At 32.1% G+C, this 27,912-nt stretch overlaps 1 protein-coding gene across 3 annotated transcripts; it reads right to left on the minus strand.

The window, feature by feature from the left end:
• LOC139499207 (putative ankyrin repeat domain-containing protein 19) lies at positions 1–27,863 on the minus strand. 3 transcript variants are annotated; one of them, XM_071287900.1, is made up of 9 exons: positions 27,792–27,863; positions 20,776–20,834; positions 20,315–20,425; positions 19,476–19,573; positions 19,073–19,196; positions 2,568–2,789; positions 1,922–2,040; positions 1,055–1,169; positions 1–517 (listed from the first exon to the last, which is right to left on the minus strand). In XM_071287900.1, the coding sequence occupies exons 2-9, from the start codon at positions 20,822–20,824 to the stop codon at positions 225–227; spliced, it is 1,131 nt and encodes a 376-aa protein (XP_071144001.1). In that variant the 5' UTR covers positions 20,825–20,834; positions 27,792–27,863; the 3' UTR covers positions 1–224. The 3 variants fall into 3 exon arrangements, with proteins under 3 accessions (XP_071144001.1, XP_071143988.1, XP_071143995.1); XM_071287887.1 differs by lacking the exon at positions 27,792–27,863 and adding an exon at positions 21,548–21,675; XM_071287894.1 differs by lacking the exon at positions 27,792–27,863 and adding an exon at positions 21,392–21,531.
• Between the last annotated feature and the right edge of the window lie 49 nt (positions 27,864–27,912).

Genomic DNA, 27,912 nt, shown 5'->3' on the forward strand with positions numbered 1-27,912 from the left:
TTCAATTCAATATTTTATTTACGTCTCACCTTATGTATAAAATTACACAATACATTTATAAAAGACATTTTGTATACATAAGCCAATCTGTACAGATTTATGAGAGACGACAAAGGTAGCTTATTTATAATCGTTCTTTATAGTTCACTTTTTTTTATGTACTCTCTTTCTGGACAAAAAGTATTATTAAAAACAAGACTAATTTGCTATCACAAAACATTATTTTATCTATACATTAAATAATCAATGAGGGATTTTGGGAGGTCCAGTGTTGGTATGTTCTTCAACTGTTCTGTTTGTGTATTGTTCCTTATTGTCTGTCTACACAACCTTTGTAATGATTTAACTGTTCCAAGTTCATGACTGACCCACTTCCCAAACACTGGCACAAGTTCACATAAATATTTCATTCTGTCCGAGGTCATTAGTTCCTTGTCGTACTGACAATCAGCATGTAACAAAAACTTAATCATTTCAAATTTTCCAAATTTAACAACTTTCTCAATTGGTGTTTTGCCTGGAAAAAATAATTTTGTTTTATAGTGAAAGATATAACATTTATGACTTAATTTCTCTAATATTTTTTGTCTTCTTTACTGACGTAGCAGTAAACCTGCAGAACCTGCATATACAATCAAATTGTGTCCATTACAATGGCTTAACAATTGCCATATAAACAGTATTATTTAGCTTAATTAGATCACTACAACTATAAATTAAGGTGGCTATACAAAAATTCTTTATTGTAATTATTAAAGTGTATGTGTTACAAAAACTTAATGTTTTATCCAAAGTTGAAACTTATAGAATTAAATTCATTTAAGGTTGTGACTGTTGAATGCATATTTGATATTTTTAAGCAGATCCAGCCATTTCTAAAAGGGGGAGGGTTCAGACCCCCCTTTTTTTCCACATGGATCATAACCTATCTAAGTTATTTCAATTTGTCAACCTACACTTAACTAATGGGTTTTGTTTGAATATGTAACATAACATTTCTGTTTGTTACTGAAAACTGTTTGACCAGTGTGTACCACTTAAAACTTGAACCTACCATTAGAGTCTTTAGTATTCAAATCAGCTCCTGCTTGTAACAACTGTAATGCTAAGTTAGTCATCTTGTCATGTTCTGTTATCAAATGGAAGGCTGTTCTTTTCTTGTTATCAACCTATTATCATTGTAAACGACAGATTACATTTAATGTCATTTACAATATAGTTTCTATTAAAGAATGTGCAGTGACTCATTCAGTGATGCCAATTTCAGACCCTCAATTTCACAATCTCAAGCAGTCAGTGTTATTAACAACCAACTATCGCAAAAGTTTTTATGTCAGAAAATGATATAATACAATACATTAGAAGACTAACAGAATAGAAAACATATTTAACATGTTGGTTCACTATCATTACAGTCTGTCATATCTGTATTTGTGCAAATTATTTAAGTTTTCTCAATTAAATATTTTCATATTTTTCATGTCAGATAGGGCCTTTCATATCAGATTATTTGATTTGGGTTTTTCTCATTGTTGAAGGCTGTACAGTGGAGCTACAATTGATTAAACATCCATTTCATTTGAACTATGGTGGATAGTTATCTCATAAGCAATCATACCTGATATCTCTTTACTTCTATATAAACAGAAAATTTCATTTCACATTCAAAAGACATATAATGCATGTTATACCTTTATTTGCTTTAACACTACTAAAAATGATTCTGAATGTAGGGGTCTTTATACATTTTTAATGAAGTGCAGACTATTGACCTGATGTGATACCGTTTTTCAAATAATTAAAAGCATGTCCTAAGACTATTAGTAGCCTCACATTTCCTAGAAGGTCTTTTGAAATAAGGCACTTCTGCAAAAGAAACCCTCATTGTTGTCAGCTCATACCACCATTTATTTATATTTACATGATTAATGTCAGCTCCAGCGTTTAACAATACTTCTACCACTGTTTGTGATTTACTGCCAACAGCCATCATTAAAGGTGTAGCATGTAAATTATTGGCCTTGTTGACAGCACATCCTCCTGAAAGATCATAATGGCTTAAGATATATACTACTAAAGGGAGAGATTAATAGCATTGAGCTGAAACTACTCTGAAACCCCACAAAGTCGGAAATATTTTGAATATGAGTTATAAATATAGTGTTTTGTACTTCCTAAATTTGTATTTAAACAATCGTTTTTTAAACCAAAACGACAATTTTTGAGAAAGTATTCCTATTTAGAGACCATAATCAATCTGTGTCTTATATGCTTTCATGCATGCTATATCAATGTACTGCCAGCGAAATTGAAAAAGCTCTCAGTTTCAACACTTGTCCAATTGTACCGGGATTTTGCACCGATCTTTTAGTACCATTTGTAGGATTTATAGGCTGGGAATGACTACTGTAAATTCAGAAATTATTGTGAGTTTTTTATTATTCATATTGATGTGAAAAATGCAACAGATTCCTAGTTTGAGAGCATCAGAATCTAAAGGGTCATTTGAATGCATTTTACACATAGACAACACAGTAGCTGTAGTAAAGATTAATAGTCTTCTGTACCTTTTATAAGTAATTCTATCACTTCCATATTCAAATGTTTTTGCCGATGTAGTTTCAAGATTTGAAATGCAGCATCTAATAATGGTGTTGTTCCTTTTATATCCCCAAGGTCAAGGTCTGATCCTCCTTTTATTAACATATCAACAATTAAGGGACTGTTGACATCAACAGCTTCAAGTAAAGGAGTTCTTAAACTTTTTGTCTGGCAATTCAGTTCAGCACCTAAAAAAAGAAAAGATTCTTGTAATGTCATGTTTATATGTTATCTTTTGTTTAAAAACTCAGGTAATAATTATATTTAAAGTGGCTGAATTGTTTACTTTGTTCTTACAGATATTAAATGAAAGTAATATTATGTTAAGCATTGCCTAGGAGATACTAGTCAACTTTTCTGCAAGTCAATGCTAAACACAACGTTACTCTGATTATTAGTGCGACAGTGACTTATTCTAATTAGACTTAAGTTAACCTATCTCTATAAATATTCATTATTTGTACTTAAGCATGAACCAAGTAAAAAGCAATACCCAAATATTCAATAATTGTACTATGGTATGAAGCAAAAAAAATAATCTCAAAATTCTTAAATGATTTCCACTTGAACTTATCAGCAACATTAAACTATTTTGACCTCCTATTTCTTGTAAATACTTATGGCAAGGTGATTAAGAGCAAGACATATTGTAAACCTCCTATTCCTTGTAAATACTTATGGTAAGGTGATTAAGAGCAAGACATATTGTAAACCTCCTATTCCTTGTAAATACTTATGGTAAGGTGATTAAGAGCAAGACATATTGTAAACCTCCTATTCCTTGTAAATACTTATGGTAAGGTGATTAAGAGCAAGACATATTGTAAACCTCCTATTCCTTGTAAATACTTATGGTAAGGTGATTAAGAGCAAGACATATTGTAAACCTCCTATTCCTTGTAAATACTTATGGTAAGGTGATTAAGAGCATGACATATTGTAAACCTCCTATTCCTTGTAAATACTTATGGTAAGGTGATTAAGAGCAAGACATATTGTAAACCTCCTATTCCTTGTAAATACTTATGGTAAGGTGATTAAGAGCAAGACATATTGTAAATCTCCTATTCCTTGTAAATACTTATGGTAAGGTGATTAAGAGCAAGACATATTGTAAACCTCCTATTCCTTGTAAATACTTATGGTAAGGTGATTAAGAGCAAGACATATTGTAAACCTCCTATTCCTTGTAAATACTTATGGTAAGGTGATTAAGAGCAAGACATATTGTAAACCTCCTATTCCTTGTAAATACTTATGGTAAGGTGATTAAGAGCAAGACATATTGTAAACCTCCTATTCCTTGTAAATACTTATGGTAAGGTGATTAAGAGCAAGACATATTGTAAACCTCCTATTCCTTGTAAATACTTATGGTAAGGTGATTAAGAGCAAGACATATTGTAAACCTCCTATTCCTTGTAAATACTTATGGTAAGGTGATTAAGAGCAACACATATTGTAATCCTCCTATTCCTTGTAAATACTTATGGTAAGACATATTGTAATCCTCCTATTCCTTGTAAATACTTATGGTAAGGTGATTAAGAGCATGACATATTGTAAACCTCCTATTCCTTGTAAATACTTATGGTAAGGTGATTAAGAGCAAGACATATTGTAAACCTCCTATTCCTTGTAAATACCTATGGTAAGGTGATTAAGAGCATGACATATTGTAAACCTCCTATTCCTTGTAAATACCTATGGTAAGGTGATTAAGAGCAAGACATATTGTAAACCTCCTATTCCTTGTAAATACTTATGGTAAGGTGATTAAGAGCAAGACATATTGTAAACCTGCTATTCCTTGTAAATACTTATGGTAAGGTGATTAAGAGCAAGACATATTGTAATCCTCCTATTCCTTGTAAATACTTATGGTAAGGTGATTAAGAGCAAGACATATTGTAAACCTCCTATTCCTTGTAAATACTTATGGTAAGGTGATTAAGAGCATGACATATTGTAAACCTCCTATTCCTTGTAAATACTTATGGTAAGGTGATTAAGAGCAAGACATATTGTAAACCTCCTATTCCTTGTAAATACTTATGGTAAGGTGATTAAGAGCAAGACATATTGTAATCCTCCTATTCCTTGTAAATACTTATGGTAAGGTGATTAAGAGCAAGACATATTGTAAACCTTCTATTCCTTGTAAATACTTATGGTAAGGTGATTAAGAGCAAGACATATTGTAATCCTTCTATTCCTTGTAAATACTTATGGTAAGGTGATTAAGAGCATGACATATTGTAAACCTCCTATTCCTTGTAAATACTTATGGTAAGGTGATTAAGAGCAACACATATTGTAATCCTCCTATTCCTTGTAAATACCTATGGTAAGGTGATTAAGAGCAAGACATATTGTAAACCTCCTATTCCTTGTAAATACTTATGGTAAGGTGATTAAGAGCAAGACATATTGTAAACCTCCTATTCCTTGTAAATACTTATGGTAAGGTGATTAAGAGCAAGACATATTGTAAACCTCCTATTCCTTGTAAATACTTATGGTAAGGTGATTAAGAGCAAGACATATTGTAATCCTCCTATTCCTTGTAAATACTTATGGTAAGGTGATTAAGAGCAAGACATATTGTAAACCTCCTATTCCTTGTAAATACTTATGGTAAGGTGATTAAGAGCAAGACATATTGTAAACCTCCTATTCCTTGTAAATACTTATGGTAAGGTGATTAAGAGCAAGACATATTGTAAACCTCCTATTCCTTGTAAATACTTATGGTAAGGTGATTAAGAGCAAGACATATTGTAATCCTCCTATTCCTTGTAAATACTTATGGTAAGGTGATTAAGAGCAAGACATATTGTAAACCTCCTATTCCTTGTAAATACTTATGGTAAGGTGATTAAGAGCAAGACATATTGTAATCCTCCTATTCCTTGTAAATACTTATGGTAAGGTGATTAAGAGCAAGACATATTGTAAACCTCCTATTCCTTGTAAATACTTATGGTAAGGTGATTAAGAGCATGACATATTGTAAACCTCCTATTCCTTGTAAATACTTATGGTAAGGTGATTAAGAGCAAGACATATTGTAAACCTCCTATTCCTTGTAAATACTTATGGTAAGGTGATTAAAAGCATGACATATTGTAAACCTCCTATTCCTTGTAAATACTTATGGTAAGGTGATTAAGAGCATGACATATTGTAAACCTCCTATTCCTTGTAAATACTTATGGTGAGGTGATTAAGAGCAAGACATATTGTAAACCTCCTATTCCTTGTAAATATTTATGGTAAGGTGATTAAGAGCATGACATATTGTAAATCTCCTATTCCTTGTAAATATTTATGGTAAGGTGATTAAGAGCATGACATATTGTAAATCTCCTATTCCCTGTAAATACTTATGGTAAGGTGATTAAGAGCAAGACATATTGTAAACCTCCTATTCCCTGTAAATACTTATGGTAAGGTGATTAAGAGCAAGACATATTGTAAACCTCCTATTCCCTGTAAATACTTATGGTAAGGTGATTAAGAGCAAGACATATTGTAAACCTCCTATTTCCTGTAAATACTTATGGTAAGGTGATTAAGAGCAAGACATATTGTAAACCTCCTATTCCTTGTAAATACTTATGGTAAGACATATTGTAATCCTCCTATTCCTTGTAAATACTTATGGTAAGGTGATTAAGAGCAAGACATATTGTAATCCTCCTATTCCTTGTAAATACTTATGGTAAGGTGATTAAGAGCAAGACATATTGTAATCCTCCTATTCCTTGTAAATACTTATGGTAAGGTGATTAAGAGCAAGACATATTGTAAACCTCCTATTCCTTGTAAATACTTATGGTAAGGTGATTAAGAGCAAGACATATTGTAATCCTTCTATTCCTTGTAAATACTTATGGTAAGGTGATTAAGAGCATGACATATTGTAATCCTCCTATTCCTTGTAAATACCTATGGTAAGGTGATTAAGAGCAAGACATATTGTAAACCTCCTATTCCTTGTAAATACCTATGGTAAGGTGATTAAGAGCAAGACATATTGTAATCCTCCTATTCCTTGTAAATACTTATGGTAAGGTGATTAAGAGCAAGACATATTGTAAACCTCCTATTCCTTGTAAATACTTATGGTAAGGTGATTAAGAGCAAGACATATTGTAAACCTCCTATTCCTTGTAAATACTTATGGTAAGGTGATTAAGAGCAAGACATATTGTAATCCTCCTATTCCTTGTAAATACTTATGGTAAGGTGATTAAGAGCAAGACATATTGTAAACCTCCTATTCCTTGTAAATACTTATGGTAAGGTGATTAAGAGCAAGACATATTGTAAACCTCCTATTCCTTGTAAATACTTATGGTAAGGTGATTAAGAGCAAGACATATTGTAAATCTCCTATTCCTTGTAAATACTTATGGTAAGGTGATTAAGAGCAAGACATATTGTAAACCTCCTATTCCTTGTAAATACTTATGGTAAGGTGATTAAGAGCAAGACATATTGTAAACCTCCTATTCCTTGTAAATACTTATGGTAAGGTGATTAAGAGCAAGACATATTGTAAACCTCCTATTCCTTGTAAATACTTATGGTAAGGTGATTAAGAGCAAGACATATTGTAATCCTCCTATTCCTTGTAAATACTTATGGTAAGGTGATTAAGAGCAAGACATATTGTAAACCTCCTATTCCTTGTAAATACTTATGGTAAGGTGATTAAGAGCATGACATATTGTAAACCTCCTATTCCTTGTAAATACTTATGGTAAGGTGATTAAGAGCAAGACATATTGTAAACCTCCTATTCCTTGTAAATACTTATGGTAAGGTGATTAAGAGCATGACATATTGTAAACCTCCTATTCCTTGTAAATACTTATGGTAAGGTGATTAAGAGCATGACATATTGTAAACCTCCTATTCCTTGTAAATACTTATGGTAAGGTGATTAAGAGCATGACATATTGTAAATCTCCTATTCCCTGTAAATACTTATGGTAAGGTGATTAAGAGCAAGACATATTGTAAACCTCCTATTCCCTGTAAATACTTATGGTAAGGTGATTAAGAGCAAGACATATTGTAAACCTCCTATTCCTTGTAAATACTTATGGTAAGGTGATTAAGAGCATGACATATTGTAAACCTCCTATTCCTTGTAAATACTTATGGTAAGGTGATTAAGAGCAAGACATATTGTAAACCTCCTATTCCTTGTAAATACTTATGGTAAGGTGATTAAGAGCAAGACATATTGTAAACCTTCTATTCCTTGTAAATACTTATGGTAAGGTGATTAAGAGCAAGACATATTGTAAACCTCCTATTCCTTGTAAATACTTATGGTAAGGTGATTAAGAGCAAGACATATTGTAAACCTCCTATTCCTTGTAAATACTTATGGTAAGGTGATTAAGAGCAAGACATATTGTAAACCTCCTATTCCTTGTAAATACTTATGGTAAGGTGATTAAGAGCAAGACATATTGTAATCCTCCTATTCCTTGTAAATACTTATGGTAAGGTGATTAAGAGCAAGACATATTGTAATCCTCCTATTCCTTGTAAATACTTATGGTAAGGTGATTAAGAGCAAGACATATTGTAAACCTCCTATTCCTTGTAAATACTTATGGTAAGGTGATTAAGAGCAAGACATATTGTAAACCTCCTATTCCTTGTAAATACTTATGGTAAGGTGATTAAGAGCATGACATATTGTAAACCTCCTATTCCCTGTAAATACTTATGGTAAGGTGATTAAGAGCATGACATATTGTAAACCTCCTATTCCCTGTAAATACTTATGGTAAGGTGATTAAGAGCATGACATATTGTAAATCTCCTATTCCCTGTAAATACTTATGGTAAGGTGATTAAGAGCAAGACATATTGTAAACCTCCTATTCCTTGTAAATACTTATGGTAAGGTGATTAAGAGCAAGACATATTGTAAACCTCCTATTCCTTGTAAATACTTATGGTAAGGTGATTAAGAGCATGACATATTGTAAACCTCCTATTCCTTGTAAATACTTATGGTAAGGTGATTAAGAGCAAGACATATTGTAATCCTCCTATTCCTTGTAAATACTTATGGTAAGGTGATTAAGAGCAAGACATATTGTAAACCTTCTATTCCTTGTAAATACTTATGGTAAGGTGATTAAGAGCAAGACATATTGTAAACCTCCTATTCCTTGTAAATACTTATGGTAAGGTGATTAAGAGCAAGACATATTGTAAACCTCCTATTCCTTGTAAATACTTATGGTAAGGTGATTAAGAGCAAGACATATTGTAAACCTCCTATTCCTTGTAAATACTTATGGTAAGGTGATTAAGAGCAAGACATATTGTAAACCTCCTATTCCTTGTAAATACTTATGGTAAGGTGATTAAGAGCAAGACATATTGTAATCCTCCTATTCCTTGTAAATACTTATGGTAAGGTGATTAAGAGCAAGACATATTGTAAACCTCCTATTCCTTGTAAATACTTATGGTAAGGTGATTAAGAGCAAGACATATTGTAAACCTCCTATTCCTTGTAAATACTTATGGTAAGGTGATTAAGAGCAAGACATATTGTAAACCTCCTATTCCTTGTAAATACTTATGGTAAGGTGATTAAGAGCATGACATATTGTAAACCTTCTATTCCTTGTAAATACTTATGGTAAGGTGATTAAGAGCAAGACATATTGTAAACCTTCTATTCCTTGTAAATACTTATGGTAAGGTGATTAAGAGCAAGACATATTGTAAACCTCCTATTCCTTGTAAATACTTATGGTAAGGTGATTAAGAGCATGACATATTGTAATCCTCCTATTCCTTGTAAATACTTATGGTAAGGTGATTAAGAGCATGACATATTGTAATCCTCCTATTCCTTGTAAATACTTATGGTAAGGTGATTAAGAGCAAGACATATTGTAATCCTCCTATTCCTTGTAAATACTTATGGTAAGGTGATTAAGAGCATGACATATTGTAAACCTCCTATCCTTGTAAATACTTATGGTAAGGTGATTAAGAGCAAGTCATATTGTAAACCTCCTATTCCTTGTAAATACTTATGGTAAGGTGATTAAGAGCAAGACATATTGCAAATTTCCTATTCCTTGTAAATACTTATGGTAAGGTGATTAAGAGCAAGACATATTGTAAACCTCCTATTCCTTGTAAATACTTATGGTAAGGTGATTAAGAGCAAGACATATTGTAATCCTCCTATTCCTTGTAAATACTTATGGTAAGGTGATTAAGAGCATGACATATTGTAAACCTCCTATTCCTTGTAAATACTTATGGTAAGGTGATTAAGAGTAAGACATATTGTAAACCTCCTATTCCTTGTAAATACTTATGGTAAGGTGATTAAGAGCAAGACATATTGTAAACCTCCTATTCCTTGTAAATACTTATGGTAAGGTGATTAAGAGCAAGACATATTGTAAACCTCCTATTCCTTGTAAATACTTATGGTAAGGTGATTAAGAGCAAGACATATTGTAAACCTCCTATTCCTTGTAAATGCTTATGGTAAGGTGATTAAGAGCAAGACATATTGTAATCCTCCTATTCCTTGTAAATGCCTATGGTAAGGTGATTAAGAGCATGACATATTGTAAATCTCCTATTCCTTGTAAATACTTATGGTAAGGTGATTAAGAGCAAGACATATTGTAATCCTCCTATTCCTTGTAAATACTTATGGTAAGGTGATTAAGAGCATGACATATTGTAAACCTCCTATTCCTTGTAAATACTTATGGTAATGTGATTAAGAGCAAGACATATTGTAAACCTCCTATTCCTTGTAAATACTTATGGTAAGGTGATTAAGAGCATGACATATTGTAATCATCCTATTCCTTGTAAATACTTATGGTAAGGTGATTAAGAGCAAGACATATTGTAAACCTTCTATTCCTTGTAAATACTTATGGTAAGGTGATTAAGAGCATGACATATTGTAATCCTCCTATTCCTTGTAAATACTTATGGTAAGGTGATTAAGAGCAAGACATATTGTAAACCTCCTATTCCTTGTAAATACTTATGGTAAGGTGATTAAGAGCAAGACATATTGTAAACCTCCTATTCCTTGTAAATACTTATGGTAAGGTGATTAAGAGCAAGACATATTGTAAACCTCCTATTCCTTGTAAATACTTATGGTAAGGTGATTAAGAGCAAGACATATTGTAATCCTCCTATTCCTTGTAAATACTTATGGTAAGGTGATTAAGAGCATGACATATTGTAAACCTCCTATTCCTTGTAAATATTTATGGTAAGGTGATTAAGAGCAAGACATATTGTAAACCTCCTATTCCTTGTAAATACTTATGGTAAGGTGATTAAGAGCAAGACATATTGTAAACCTTCTATTCCTTGTAAATACTTATGGTAAGGTGATTAAGAGCAAGACATATTGTAAACCTTCTATTCCTTGTAAATACTTATGGTAAGGTGATTAAGAGCATGACATATTGTAATCCTCCTATTCCTTGTAAATACTTATGGTAAGGTGATTAAGAGCAAGACATATTGTAATCCTCCTATTCCTTGTAAATACTTATGGTAAGGTGATTAAGAGCAAGACATATTGTAAACCTCCTATTCCTTGTAAATACTTATGGTAAGGTGATTAAGAGCATGACATATTGTAAACCTCCTATTCCTTGTAAATACTTATGGTAAGGTGATTAAGAGCATGACATATTGTAAACCTTCTATTCCTTGTAAATACTTATGGTAAGGTGATTAAGAGCATGACATATTGTAATCCTCCTATTCCTTGTAAATACTTATGGTAAGGTGATTAAGAGCAAGACATATTGTAAACCTCCTATTCCTTGTAAATACTTATGGTAAGGTGATTAAGAGCAAGACATATTGTAATCCTCCTATTCCTTGTAAATACTTATGGTAAGGTGATTAAGAGCATGACATATTGTAAACCTCCTATTCCTTGTAAATACTTATGGTAAGGTGATTAAGAGCATGACATATTGTAAACCTTCTATTCCTTGTAAATACTTATGGTAAGGTGATTAAGAGCAAGACATATTGTAAACCTTCTATTCCTTGTAAATACTTATGGTAAGGTGATTAAGAGCAAGACATATTGTAAACCTCCTATTCCTTGTAAATACTTATGGTAAGGTGATTAAGAGCATGACATATTGTAATCCTCCTATTCCTTGTAAATACTTATGGTAAGGTGATTAAGAGCAAGACATATTGTAATCCTCCTATTCCTTGTAAATACTTATGGTAAGGTGATTAAGAGCAAGACATATTGTAATCCTCCTATTCCTTGTAAATACTTATGGTAAGGTGATTAAGAGCATGACATATTGTAAACCTCCTATCCTTGTAAATACTTATGGTAAGGTGATTAAGAGCAAGTCATATTGTAAACCTCCTATTCCTTGTAAATACTTATGGTAAGGTGATTAAGAGCAAGACATATTGCAAATTTCCTATTCCTTGTAAATACTTATGGTAAGGTGATTAAGAGCAAGACATATTGTAAACCTCCTATTCCTTGTAAATACTTATGGTAAGGTGATTAAGAGCAAGACATATTGTAATCCTCCTATTCCTTGTAAATACTTATGGTAAGGTGATTAAGAGCATGACATATTGTAAACCTCCTATTCCTTGTAAATACTTATGGTAAGGTGATTAAGAGTAAGACATATTGTAAACCTCCTATTCCTTGTAAATACTTATGGTAAGGTGATTAAGAGCAAGACATATTGTAAACCTCCTATTCCTTGTAAATACTTATGGTAAGGTGATTAAGAGCAAGACATATTGTAAACCTCCTATTCCTTGTAAATACTTATGGTAAGGTGATTAAGAGCAAGACATATTGTAAACCTCCTATTCCTTGTAAATGCTTATGGTAAGGTGATTAAGAGCAAGACATATTGTAATCCTCCTATTCCTTGTAAATGCCTATGGTAAGGTGATTAAGAGCATGACATATTGTAAATCTCCTATTCCTTGTAAATACTTATGGTAAGGTGATTAAGAGCAAGACATATTGTAATCCTCCTATTCCTTGTAAATACTTATGGTAAGGTGATTAAGAGCATGACATATTGTAAACCTCCTATTCCTTGTAAATACTTATGGTAATGTGATTAAGAGCAAGACATATTGTAAACCTCCTATTCCTTGTAAATACTTATGGTAAGGTGATTAAGAGCATGACATATTGTAATCATCCTATTCCTTGTAAATACTTATGGTAAGGTGATTAAGAGCAAGACATATTGTAAACCTTCTATTCCTTGTAAATACTTATGGTAAGGTGATTAAGAGCATGACATATTGTAATCCTCCTATTCCTTGTAAATACTTATGGTAAGGTGATTAAGAGCAAGACATATTGTAAACCTCCTATTCCTTGTAAATACTTATGGTAAGGTGATTAAGAGCAAGACATATTGTAAACCTCCTATTCCTTGTAAATACTTATGGTAAGGTGATTAAGAGCAAGACATATTGTAAACCTCCTATTCCTTGTAAATACTTATGGTAAGGTGATTAAGAGCAAGACATATTGTAATCCTCCTATTCCTTGTAAATACTTATGGTAAGGTGATTAAGAGCATGACATATTGTAAACCTCCTATTCCTTGTAAATATTTATGGTAAGGTGATTAAGAGCAAGACATATTGTAAACCTCCTATTCCTTGTAAATACTTATGGTAAGGTGATTAAGAGCAAGACATATTGTAAACCTTCTATTCCTTGTAAATACTTATGGTAAGGTGATTAAGAGCAAGACATATTGTAAACCTTCTATTCCTTGTAAATACTTATGGTAAGGTGATTAAGAGCATGACATATTGTAATCCTCCTATTCCTTGTAAATACTTATGGTAAGGTGATTAAGAGCAAGACATATTGTAATCCTCCTATTCCTTGTAAATACTTATGGTAAGGTGATTAAGAGCAAGACATATTGTAAACCTCCTATTCCTTGTAAATACTTATGGTAAGGTGATTAAGAGCATGACATATTGTAAACCTCCTATTCCTTGTAAATACTTATGGTAAGGTGATTAAGAGCATGACATATTGTAAACCTTCTATTCCTTGTAAATACTTATGGTAAGGTGATTAAGAGCATGACATATTGTAATCCTCCTATTCCTTGTAAATACTTATGGTAAGGTGATTAAGAGCAAGACATATTGTAAACCTCCTATTCCTTGTAAATACTTATGGTAAGGTGATTAAGAGCAAGACATATTGTAAACCTCCTATTCCTTGTAAATACTTATGGTAAGGTGATTAAGAGCAAGACATATTGTAAACCTCCTATTCCTTGTAAATACTTATGGTAAGGTGATTAAGAGCAAGACATATTGTAATCCTCCTATTCCTTGTAAATACTTATGGTAAGGTGATTAAGAGCATGACATATTGTAAACCTCCTATTCCTTGTAAATATTCATGGTAAGGTGATTAAGAGCAAGACATATTGTAAACCTCCTATTCCTTGTAAATACTTATGGTAAGGTGATTAAGAGCAAGACATATTGTAAACCTTCTATTCCTTGTAAATACTTATGGTAAGGTGATTAAGAGCAAGACATATTGTAAACCTTCTATTCCTTGTAAATACTTATGGTAAGGTGATTAAGAGCATGACATATTGTAATCCTCCTATTCCTTGTAAATACTTATGGTAAGGTGATTAAGAGCAAGACATATTGTAATCCTCCTATTCCTTGTAAATACTTATGGTAAGGTGATTAAGAGCAAGACATATTGTAAACCTCCTATTCCTTGTAAATACTTATGGTAAGGTGATTAAGAGCATGACATATTGTAAACCTCCTATTCCTTGTAAATACTTATGGTAAGGTGATTAAGAGCATGACATATTGTAAACCTCCTATTCCTTGTAAATACTTATGGTAAGGTGATTAAGAGCAAGACATATTGTAATCCTCCTATTCCTTGTAAATACTTATGGTAAGGTGATTAAGAGCATGACATATTGTAAACCTCCTATTCCTTGTAAATACTTATGGTAAGGTGATTAAGAGCATGACATATTGTAAACCTCCTATTCCTTGTAAATACTTATGGTAAGGTGATTAAGAGCAAGACATATTGTAATCCTCCTATTCCTTGTAAATACTTATGGTAAGGTGATTAAGAGCAAGACATATTGTAAACCTCCTATTCCTTGTAAATACTTATGGTAAGGTGATTAAGAGCAAGACATATGGTAATCCTCCTATTCCTTGTAAATACTTATGGTAAGGTGATTAAGAGCAAGACATATGGTAAACCTCCTATTCCTTGTAAATACTTATGGTAAGGTGATTAAGAGCAAGACATATTGTAAACCTCCTATTCCTTGTAAATACTTATGGTAAGGTGATTAAGAGCATGACATATTGTAAACCTCCTATTCCTTGTAAATACCTATGGTAAGGTGATTAAGAGCAAGACATATTGTAAACCTCCTATTCCTTGTAAATACTTATGGTAAGGTGATTAAGAGCAAGACATATTGTAAACCTCCTATTCCTTGTAAATACTTATGGTAAGGTGATTAAGAGCATGACATAGTGTAAACCTCCTATTCCTTGTAAATACCTATGGTAAGGTGATTAAGAGCAAGACATATTGTAAACCTCCTATTCCTTGTAAATACTTATGGTAAGGTGATTAAGAGCATGACATATTGTAAACCTCCTATTCCTTGTAAATACTTATGGTAAGGTGATTAAGAGCATGACATATTGTAAACCTCCTATTCCTTGTAAATACTTATGGTAAGGTGATTAAGAGCATGACATATTGTAAACCTCCTATTCCTTGTAAATACTTATGGTAAGGTGATTAAGAGCAACACATATTGTAAACCTCCTATTCCTTGTAAATACTTATGGTAATGTGATTAAGAGCAAGACATATTGTAATCCTCCTATTCCTTGTAAATACTTATGGTAAGGTGATTAAGAGCAAGACATATTGTAAACCTCATATTCCTTGTAAATTCTTATGGTAAGGTGATTAAGAGCATGACATATTGTAAACCTTCTATTCCTTGTAAATACTTATGGTAAGGTGATTAAGAGCAAGACATATTGTAAACCTCCTATTCCTTGTAAATACTTATGGTAAGGTGATTAAGAGCATGACATATTGTAAACCTCCTATTCCTTGTAAATACTTATGGTAAGGTGATTAAGAGCAAGACATATTGTAATCCTCCTATTCCTTGTAAATACTTATGGTAAGGTGATTAAGAGCAAGACATATTGTAAACCTCCTATTCCTTGTAAATACTTATGGTAAGGTGATTAAGAGCAAGACATATTGTAATCCTCCTATTCCTTGTAAATACTTATGGTAAGGTGATTAAGAGCAAGACATATTGTAAACCTCCTATTCCTTGTAAATACTTATGGTAAGGTGATTAAGAGCAAGACATATTGTAAACCTCCTATTCCTTGTAACAGTCGGAAAGCAAGCCCTTAGAAACGACCGTTGTTGCTACTTTCTTAAGACAACAATGGGACTGATATTAAAACCCGCCATTCTGAAATTGCGTTAATTTCGCGGAATTGTTTTTTGGCGCCAATTTGGAAGTTTATCATTTTTTCAGTTTCCTACTTGCCATTAGGGTCTGAAATAGATTTATTTCGATTTGTTAAGCATGGAGTTTATTATCAAAAGGAAAAAAAATTCTAAAACATGTCAAATCGGCCGTCTTTTAACGATCCCGTAATGCCGTTGATCGTCGTTTAAAATTATTTTCTTCTATTTTTCACAGATTAACAAAGACTATATGTACTATACAAACAATTAATAATACGAATCTCAAAATTTAAAAAAAGCATCAAGTATAACGTTCTTATTCCCCTTGGGAAACCCCATTTTAACTAAATTCCAAACTGAGAAAGACATTTTTTGACATTGTAGTTTTTCGGTCTTACACATCGATGTCATCTGGCATCTGAACACAGTCAATGTACACACATTTAGTATTTTTGTTTGAAAAAGTAATGGCGAGATCAGCTGTGAATATTTGACTGGATTAATTATTCTCTTTAAGTCAGTGAAATGTATGACTTCACTAAAACAAGGTAAGGAAATCTTATACTGTCTTTGCACAACCTTAACTGCTTTAGATGACTGACATAAAACACATTCGTTGTTTATAATAATATATCTTTTTTTGTGATAAATGAATCCTGCAAAAGTAAATGAGAAAGTGTTGTCCTAAATTTGAACTTAGGCAGCCAACAACCATTTGATTTTCTGGTGGGGGTAGGGGTGGTGGCTATTGATTGTTTTGAGAACAAAAAGTTTGTTTACAATTTTTGGATAAAAAATAATTTGTTTTTGACCCTGACAAAAAAAAATGTTTGTTTTATCCTCAGCTGCCATTAAATGAAATGCTAAAATTGAAAGAGAAGAATTGTTTTCAACTTGTCTGGAAAAAAATCCATAGTTCCCCCCTCCCTGAAAACAAATGGTTGCTGCCTTCAAACAATCTCTTTCAGATTATCATTTTAATCAATCTTATTCAAAGCATTATCATACTGACATGAAGTGTGACTTAATTTTGACTTGTGATCTAAAACATAATTGTTGACTTAGCCCCCAGAAATGAGGGAGGGTAGGAGGGGTCCTGATCCCGAAATCCCGAGCTTAAAAACACGAAATCCCGAAATCCCGAGCTTAAAAAACACGAAATCCCGAGGTCCCGAAATTCGATAAAAGAATTCCCGGATCCCGAAAGGGTCAATCCCGAAATCCCGAGCTTAAAAACATAAAGGTCCTATCCCCCCTCAGAAATTGCTCTGAAATACTTTTATATAAATGTAAAAATGCATAGTTTTTTAATATTATTATTATTTTTTTCAAATAGAAAAAGAAAAATATTACTGAGTCTATTTTGTTCTTATTTATTTTCAAGTTCATGATTAACACCATTTATTTATTGGTTTAGTGTGTTATTTCTATAATTTGAGTCCATTCATTAGAACTATAACTTGCATGAAATCAATGAGACAACATGTATTGTTATATTTAGTTTGTTCATAAGGATTGCAAACTAATTTTCCTTTTATAAATTTAAAATAATGAAGATTTTACATTCAGAATACTTTCATTATGATCTCTTTTAAGTTTAAATGAAAAAGGTAGGACCAACTTGCAAGTGTCAGTGATGAAAAGGAATTCCTGTTTTTTATCATTTTAATACTGTCTTGATCCATTATTCATGAATATTTAGACTACCCCTTGTATAAATTTAGTAGACATTTATTTCTGTGTTAAAATAAATTGGTTGCAGCAGTAAAAATACTTACCAAAACATGAATATTAAATTAACTCTTGGAATATTAAACTAATATTAAATTATTAACCCTATAAATGGCACATAGGGACACATAGGGCCTATTTCACTGGGACTGAGTTCTGAAAAGTGATAAAATGTGTTTCTTTATTTTTTTTGGCACATGTTTACAGTATCAAAATATATTTAATAAGATTATTTTAATAATATCCATGTGTAAATAACAGCATATGGTGCTTGATATAACAATAGTTTGTTCATGAAAGTGTCAAACAAAGGGACGTAACTCGTGAATTACCGTCGGCCCCACTTCGTCAGAAATATCGACACATCTAACTGGCACATTTGCGTATCTGAGCATATCAACTGGCACAAATTTAAAATATCATAGTCCAAGTTATGTTACATAACATAATTTAAATTCAGCATAGCTTCCAGAGAAGTTAAGAAAGAAAATTACGATTTTAATTTTCTGTGACCAATTTTTTTCGTCAACACCTTGACTTTGAAGACACATTTTGAGAGAAAAAAAGGAGTTTAATCCATAATTGAGTTGAGTAATATATTTCTTATATACTCAAAAATGTTCACTTAAAAGGAAATTAGTTTTAATTCATGCAAAAAACTACAAATTCCAAAAAACGAGCTTCACTTTTTTTGGTAAAAAAATGCCCATATATGGTAATCACATGACGTCCATTGTTGCTTTAAGAAATGGGGTCAAACCGGGGTCAGCTTTCCGACTGTAAATACTTATGGTAAGGTGATTAAGAGCAAGACATAATGTAAACCTCCTATTCCTTGTAAATACTTATGGTAAGGTGATTAAGAGCATGACATATTGTAAACCTCCTATTCCTTGTAAATACTTATGGTAAGGTGATTAAGAGCATGACATATTGTAATTTACAGTGTAGAATATAGGTTACTGTCTATTGTTGAAGACTTTATGTTGACATGTAGATATCTTTTTTTTTATTACTTTGGTTGTTGGGTTGATGTCTAATTGATGTACGTACATATTGTGTATGGACATGCACAAACATCATTGATATAAAAAAAGAAGGTGTGGTATGAGTTTACTGTATACTATTACTATTCCTACTAACCTTGTGAAATCAAATACTGAACAACATCAGCTCTATCTGTAGCCACTGCCAAATGAAGTGGTGTACGTTGAGTACCTTCTCGAATATTTACTAATGCACCATTATCAACTAACCACTCTACTGTCTAAAAAAGTACAGTAGAAAAAACATCATTCAAATACTAGTACTGCTTCTAGGAAAGACTCATAATAACAGATTTTTAATCTTTAAAAGGCATGCATCATATACATGTAGTAGTATACAAAATCATGTTTTAATTGTGTTACTTTCAAAACATTTGTGCACATTTCATGTTCAAATAAATCTTTCCAAAGTAAAAGAACAATTTTTTAGTGTGATGCCATATTTATTGTCTTATTTTTTATTAAGCTGAATTCAGACAAATAATCATCAAAACCATTACCTCAATTTGACTGAATATCACTGCCTTTATTAAGGGACTATATTCTGTCAGACGTATATGTCGAGATAACTGCCGGGATTTTATCATACATTCTGAACCTTAAATGAAACCAAAAAAAAAATTAGTACTAAAAATAATCTGCAGAAAAAATGTCATTGTTATCTATTAAAGTCTTTTATGATGGAATATTTTTTCAGTAGATGTCAAGTTACAAAAATCCAAACCAAAAGCGAGATATTTTTCTACAGTGAAACTATTTCTATTAGAGGTTTGTAGTATTACCTATTTAGCATTGTGACATTGTGGGTTACAATTATAATGATGATTTAGAACAAAGATGACATTGTGTATGTTGGATTACAATTGTAATGATGATTTAGGACAAATATGACATTGTGTATGTTGGATTTTAATTGTAATGATGATTTAGGACAAAGGTAACATTGTGTACATTGCATTACAATTTTAAATGATAAATTAGGACAAAGATAACATTGTTTACGTTGGATTACAATTATAATGAAGATTGTTGACAAAGATGACATTGTGCATGTTGGATTACAATTGTAATGATTTAGGACAAAGATGACATTGTGTACATTGGATTACAATTGCAATGGTGATTTAGGACAAAGATGACATTGTGTATGTTGGATTACGATTGTAATGATGATTTAGGACAAAGATGACATTGTGCATGTTGGATTACAATTGTAATGATGATTTAAAATAAAGGTAACATTGTGGATCCTGGGTAACAATTGTAAAATAGTAATGGAAATCTGTCAACTGCACTTATGATATAGCTAGATTGTCAAACAGAGAAAACACATATCTACCTGTATGTATACTATTTATGTCAACACCAAGTTTTATCTGATTTCGTAACATAGGAATATCATCAAGGTGGACTGCTTTAAATATCTCAGCCTCATCATCTGGAAGGGTAACTGCAAAATAAAAACGAATATAAATAATAACTTTGGCCACAAGCATAACTTGTGTAGGTAATCCCAGAAACATTTGATGAATGAATGGAAATAATATCATTTGTCAGGTGTGGTTTTTTTTAAGAGGCATATATGATAAATATTGTAATTTTGTTTGATGTTATTTTAATTAATTTAGAATAAGAATATTTATTATCCCAATCAAGGGCCCTTAATGAGGGCAGCATAACGTGTACACAGAAAACAATACATCATGATATGAAACAATTTTTTTTTTTTATATACAATTTAAATGAATGGCACAACTAAATTTTATATGCTGGACTTTAATATGATACTGTGTCAAATACCTTCTAATTTGTATAACAATGGAGAGCTTCTTGTGATCTTGGCAGTCATGGTTTTCTTTCTGAAAATATATTAATTTAAAAAGATACCCATCTATGACAATGTGAGAATTCATAGTTGAATGTCTTCCTAGCTTTTTAAATATAACTTTCAAAGAATCATATACTAAGCATTGCCCTACTGAGAAACAGCTATGATATGTCAAGTATTTTATTGCTACTAGCAAGAATTTTCTATTGATAAATAATTTTCAAAAACATCAGCGGAGGATAAGGGGCTTCATGTTTGGTTAATGCAGGACCACTCCTAGTATTACATAGTAAACCCCCCAGCCAGAGCCTTGCATGACCCACCTATCCATTTCTGTATTTTGGATGGCATCTGTAAATGATAATAGTTTTAAACTGTAATCAGAAGCAGATTTAGGCTGGGCCCTGGCCCCCCCCCTTTTTTTGGGAAAAAATTTGGTTGCTTATATAGGGAATCACTGAAGCGTGACTGGAGCGGGCCCCCTCTTAGGCAGTCAGCGGGCCCCACTTATTAAAATTTCTAGATCCGTGAGTGGTGTTATACTATACAAATCCTTCGAAAAATGAAATCATCCTTAAGTAAGCTTACCTTCCTCAGATTTCAAAAACTTTACAGATTAGTAGAAAATAAACTCTCCACAATTTAGAAAGTCACATATGGTTCTATTTACTTCTAATATGTCAGGTAAATTTAAATCATTTAAACTCCATCTATATTTAGTTATTACATTTAGCAATACAATACCTTTCAATACCAAATATAGTAGTCTACAGTACTGTCATGCTTTGTTGATCAAGTCATTGATTCGAGGTTGTATATACAGTCATTTAGTAATTATTAACCTGAAGGTTTACCAGGGTAAAAATTAGGACAAAAGGGGAGATAAAAAATAACCCGCCAAAATGTCAATTATATACTGTTATAATTGAAACGTGTCGTAATGAGAACGGTAAATTTCCTTAATTTAAACAACCCTCCACCCTTTCTGTATAATATAATTTAGAAACAACTTTTATATACATAAATCCTTACATTAATATAGTCATTTATATAAAAAGCAAATATTCAAATTTAGTAATATTCAGATAACGAGTACACTTTCCGAGGTGCTTTAGTCACAGGCACTCGTCTCGGAATAATTTTTTCCTATATAAAATTGAGAATGGAAATGGGGAATGTGCCAAAGAGACAACAACCCGACCATAGAAAAAAACAACAGCAGAAGGTCACCAACAGGTCTTCAATGTAGCGAGAAATTCCCCGGCGCACCCGGAGGCGTCCTTCAACTGGCCCCTAAACAAATATATACTAGTTCAGTGATAATGAACGCCATAATAATTTCAAAATTGTACACAAGAAACTAAAATTAAAATAATACAAGACTAACAAAGGCCAGAGGCTCCTGACTTGGGACAGGCGCAAAAATGCGGCGGGGTTAAACATGTTTGTGAGATCTCAACCCTCCACCTATACCTCTAGCCAATGTAGAAAAGTAAACGCATAACAATACGCACATTAAAATTCAGTTCAAGAGAAGTCCGAGTCTGATGTCAGAAGATGTAACCAAAGAAAATAAACAAAATGACAATAATACATAAATAACAACAGACTTCTAGCAGTTAACTGACATGCCAGCTCCAGACTTCAATTAAACTGACTGAAAGATTATGATTTCATCATATGAACATCAGGCACAATATTTCCCGTTAGGGGTTTAGTATCATACCATCATAACATATATGAGAAGAACATAACCCGTGTCATGCCAACAACTGGTTTTTAAATAAATGTGTTTAGTTCCGATGCAAAGACCCTATAAGTGAATCAATATTAACGCCAAAATATGCAATCTTTAATGACCTGACAACAGTATCGTAACTATATCCCTTCTTAATAAGTCTATTCAAAGGTTTTGTTAGTTTTTGAGGTGAATACTGACACCTTTGTGCTTTGTAAAGAATATTTCCATAAAAAATTGGATGTGAAATACCTGAACGTATAAGAAGTCTGCATGTTGAGCTATATTTACGAATGATGTCCTTATACCAATGATAAAATTTAGTAAATGTTTTGACTAGTTTGTGATATCGAAAAGCCTGGTGTAATAATTTTTCAGTAATGCATAAATTTCTCTCGTTAAAATCTAAAACATTGTTACATACACGAGCGAATCGTACAAGTTGAGATATATAAACACCGTAAGATGGTGACAAGGGAACGTCACCATCTAAAAATGGATAATTAACGATAGGAAATGAAAAATCATCTCTTTTATCATAAATTTTAGTATTCAGCTTTCCGTTAGTGATATAGATATCAAGATCGAGGAAAGGGCAGTGGTCATTGTTAGTATTAGTTTTATTTAAAGTAAGTTCAACAGGATAACTTTCTTTAATATACATACTGAAGTCGTCATTATTGAGAGCCAAAAGATCATCCAAATATCTAAAAGTATTATTAAATTTGTTTATCAGATGTTGTTTCGATGGGTCTTTGCTTATTTTTGTCATAAATTGTAACTCATAGCAATAAAAAAACAGGTCCGCAATAAGTGTATATACCTTTATATAACACTTGTTAAATAAAGGTATATAGAAAAAAAATCTGAGACGAGTGCTGTTGCTTTAGTCTTCTAATCATGGATTAATCATTATGATCTTTAGGTTTATATCAGTGACAGGTGCTGATGCAAAATTATAACTAAATAAGGGAGGATAATACAGTGGTTTTCTTCCAATAAAATGCAGACCAACCCAGAGAAATTTCAAGCCATCTCTATTGATCTCTATTGGCAATAAAACACATGATAAGAAGATTGTGTTTGATTTGAATGGTATTTCTATATCATGTGAGGATATGGATATAATTATGTGGGTTTTTTTTGGGTTTTTTTTTTTAATTTGTTTGTTTGTTTGTTTGTTTGTTTGTCTGTCTGTCTGTCTGTTTGTTTGTTTATTTTTGTACTTGTATTTTGTAAATTAAACTTTAATTTACATATTTTAAATATATGTAAAAAGGCTGCAAGGAAATTAAATGTTTTGAAGAGAATTGGGAAACATCTTAACAAACTGAGTAAACTTAGATCAACTTACAATTTATTACTCTTTTATTATGTCTAACTTTAGTTACTGCCCTTTGACTTGGCACTTCTGTGGGTAACAAAATACCAGAAAAATAGAAAAATACATAAACAAGCGCTTCGCTTTTTAATTGCGTATTTACGTAAATCGATTTCCTTATATACGTAAATTGAATTATGTATATACATACTTAAATTTCGTATATACGTAAATCGAATTTTGTATATACATAACTATTTCTGTATATGCAAAATTCGATTTACGTATATACGTAATTATTTCTGTATATACGGAATTCGATTTACGTATATACATAAATCGAATTCCGTATATATGTTCCTGACCATATGAGTATTTGGACCATACGCGTATGGTCATGACTATATGGGTATATACTCATTTGGTCCGTCGTACGCGTATGGTCGTGGTAATTAACACGTTTGTTTAATTACTGTTAAACTGTTCATAAGGTATAATGTCCCTTCTAGTTGTCACGTCTTTAAAAAAAATCATTTTATTTAAGAATTGAATGCTCTTTTTTGTAAATTTATTGGGGTGTAAAAGCGTTGACCGAACTTCGTACATTTTGTATGAAGCGCGGAAGCGCTTCATACTTAAAATGTGCGCACGGTCAACGCTTTTACAACCCTATAAAGTTACAAAAAAAAGCATTCAATACTTATAATTACATTTTTACCTATAGGATCATGAAAACACGCCTTTTATCAAGTTTTTATTTCATTTACCTGTGCACTTTATTGTGGGACCTCGTGTCATCATGAATGAGAAGTTTTATTGAGTGACACAACTGCTTAAGGAATAACACATGATGTGCAGTTAGCCAATCAGAATAACGTATTGTAATGAAACATACATCAGAGACATATATATGTCTCTGCATACATCTAATGTAATTATTATATTTTAACTGAGACTGTTATAGTAGTCTTATTAACTAAATAAAAATAAACAGTTTCACACAGTTAATTTTACTTACTATTTATAAGTACAGTATCAAATGCACAATGACATATTGCATGTAAAAGGAAGTTTTATTACTTTACGTATATACCGGTGGTTGACAGACGTCTGGTGATTTCCCAAGTTTATTGTGTAAAGTAGATGACATCACAGACAAGGACCATATTTTATTTAAGTTCTTATGCGAATATGGTGTACTGCAGTCCTATTATGATACTGGAGATCTAGAGCTTCTTAAAAACACCGTAGACACATCTGAATGGCCCGATACTTCGGTATCAGTGCCCGCACCTGTAAAGAAGGCTACCTTTTCACATGCAAGAAAAAGGTGCAACTGAAAAGGATCGTGCACAACCAAGATGTACAAATACAGAAAAGTTATGGTACCGTGTGGAAGTAAAAAGTAAAATCACAATAATACTGAACTCCGAGGAAAGTTCAATCGGAAAGTCCCTAATCACATGGCAAAATCAAATGACAAAACACATCAAACGAATGGACAACAACTGTCATGATCTGTCATGTCTTGGTACAGGTAATAACTCTCTAAGCATTACATGCAAGAATACAACTAGCGATGAAAACTAAGACCAACTGACTGTGGCATTCCATCTATGTTTAATTTTTATGTAGCTTTTAAAAACTTTAACTAATACATTTCTTTGTAACCATCAGTATTTAGTTTTAAAGATAAAGTTTATTGTATTATTGAAACGTTTTTAATGCATATTTGAAAAAATACCTATATGGTCCAAATACTCATATGTTCTGGCCTGTTAATAACCAAACGAGTATACATATACCCATACGGTCCGGACATGTGAGTATATATACAGAAATAATTATGTTTATACGTAAATAAGTATTTTTGACCTTGAAGTTTCGTACCATAGCTGATCCATCAGTTCAACCGATATCAAATGAAATCTGATTTTACTAAACATAATTTTATGTTTTATTATATAATGAAGCCATGTGTTTTTAACACGTAACAACAAGAACCAACCATTCAAATTAAAAGTTAAAAAAAAAACAACTGTAGAATGGAACCCGAAACAATTTGTCCAGATTGGAATTGATATGATTATATTCATGTTGTTCAACGATCAATTTAAATGTTGTGTCAGTTCGAAGTCTGGCAACCATTTTCTAACGATCACTAGTCTTTAAATGTTGTGTCAGTTCGAAGTCTAGCAATTTCGAAATTCAGAATTTCCTGTACGATTTGAAAATTCGAGAATACAATTGCATGGACACCCAGTACTTCGATGTTGTGATATTTTCACATTTATTATAGAAAAATTATGTCGCCTCAACACAAAATTAGGCTTTGTTAGATTTTAGATTTATACTTTCACTGTACCCCTGAACCGTTGCAGAAGTTTTTCATCAAAATAATAAGGATAGTTACGAGTGAAGTGCGAATAACCTTACTACCGAAATGTGATTTTATTTCTTTTGACGTAAAGTGTCTCATGCATTTGTCATTTGCATTTAACAAGTTCTGCATGATGATATTATTTTGAGAGATAATTTTTGATAAAAAAATATTAAAACAAAGCCATAACATGAATCATTCGACTTCCATCAATGTCTAGTAAACAATACAACAACATATTTTTTTGCAAAGTTTATTAGATATCGTTAAGTCAGAATCACGGAATAGTAAAACAAACTCTATTTTCCAAAACAGCACATCCAGTGCATGGTTGCAAATTATTTTGCATTTTGTAGTCATTTTCAGAAAAAAAAAACTTACAAGAATATCATGCCTCATAGTTAACACAGTAACATGAAGAATCCGTGTTTACTCACGCATCTTTATTTATGAGGGTCTCGATAGGGAGTCCTTCATTTCTGTATTCTTGAATGTGTACGTCATTTTAGATTACATATTTTTTGCGGCCCATACGTCTCTTTTCTTAATATGTTAGCATCCCATTATTCTCTATTATTCTTTTCTTCCCCAATTTCCTCTATTCTTTTTGTCTTGCTATTTATTCTGCGCATGTTGCTCATTATTCTATATTCATCTACTATACTTCTTCTAACATATATATAGTGACCATGCATGCACCTTCAACCATCTGAAGATTACGTCACAAGAGAATAACTTACAACAAGACATAGATTAATATAGATCACCCCCAGTTTTTTGGTGGGTTCGTGTTGCTCAGTTGTTAGTTTTCTATGTTGTTTTTGTGTACTATTATTTGTCTGTTTGTCTTTTTCCTTTTTAGCCATGACGTTGTCAGTTTATTTTCGATTTATGAGTTTGACTGTTCCTCTGGTATCTTTCGCCTTTCTTTTAATATATAAGTATACAAAATAAAAATAGAGGAAAAAATAGTTTGATGTGAATAGATGAGTTGATGCTATGAAATTGAAGATTTGAAATAGTTTACTCTTGTGCAATTTTTAATATTATCAAGGAGTTTGTTCCAGTCGGTTATTGTTTTAGAGAAAAATATGAAATCTTTTCTGTTCTGTGTTATGAAGGATGGAATTTGGAAGGTATGATTTATTGGTCAGCTTAATGTTTTGCAACCTTTTCGTGTTCTATTTTATATAGCATTACCAATCGTGAATCTTGTCTTCTGTTAGAGAGACTGCGCCATTCAAGGTGTTGTAACATGAGTATAAACAAACGCTGAGGAATGTTTGTATTTGTTAGTTACACTGTCTGAAACGGGCAGCCCGCCCTACTTTAAACCATTTTAATGATATTTTTGTCTTGTAAGTATGAACCCCTAACAGAGCAATCGTACTCTAGTGTTGGTTACAATCTTACTATAAAATTGTTTTTTAATACTAGTAGATGTCATTGACTTAGGTAATATTAAATTTCTTCCTAGTAAGGTGCTGTAGTCATGATAATCTTTCTTGCATAATGTGTACATCCAATCAAGGTTTAAGCTGATAGTTACCCCCATATATATTGCGAAATAAACTATGGTGTCATCTGCCGAATACTTGAAATGCCCAGCCGAGTAGATGAAAGACCCTTGTCGAACCCCTAGCTCTCAGTACTGTTACATACAATTGTAT

This window comes from Mytilus edulis, chromosome 1, assembly GCF_963676685.1.
Source record: "Mytilus edulis chromosome 1, xbMytEdul2.2, whole genome shotgun sequence".
Lineage (NCBI taxonomy): Eukaryota > Metazoa > Mollusca > Bivalvia > Mytilida > Mytilidae > Mytilus > Mytilus edulis.

What these genes read in the sequence shown, in the direction of transcription:
- LOC139499207 (XM_071287900.1), bottom strand. Translation starts at nt 20,824, where the DNA reads ATGACTGCCAAGATCACAAGAAGCTCTCCATTGTTATACAAATTAGAA. An exon ending in ATTGTTATACAAATTAGAAG is followed by an intron (nt 20,426 to 20,775) that starts GTATTTGACACA and finishes TTTATTTTGCAG; the next exon opens with TTACCCTTCCAGATGATGAG. An exon ending in TCAGTATTTGATTTCACAAG is followed by an intron (nt 2,790 to 19,072) that starts GTTAGTAGGAAT and finishes TTCTTTTTTTAG; the next exon opens with GTGCTGAACTGAATTGCCAG.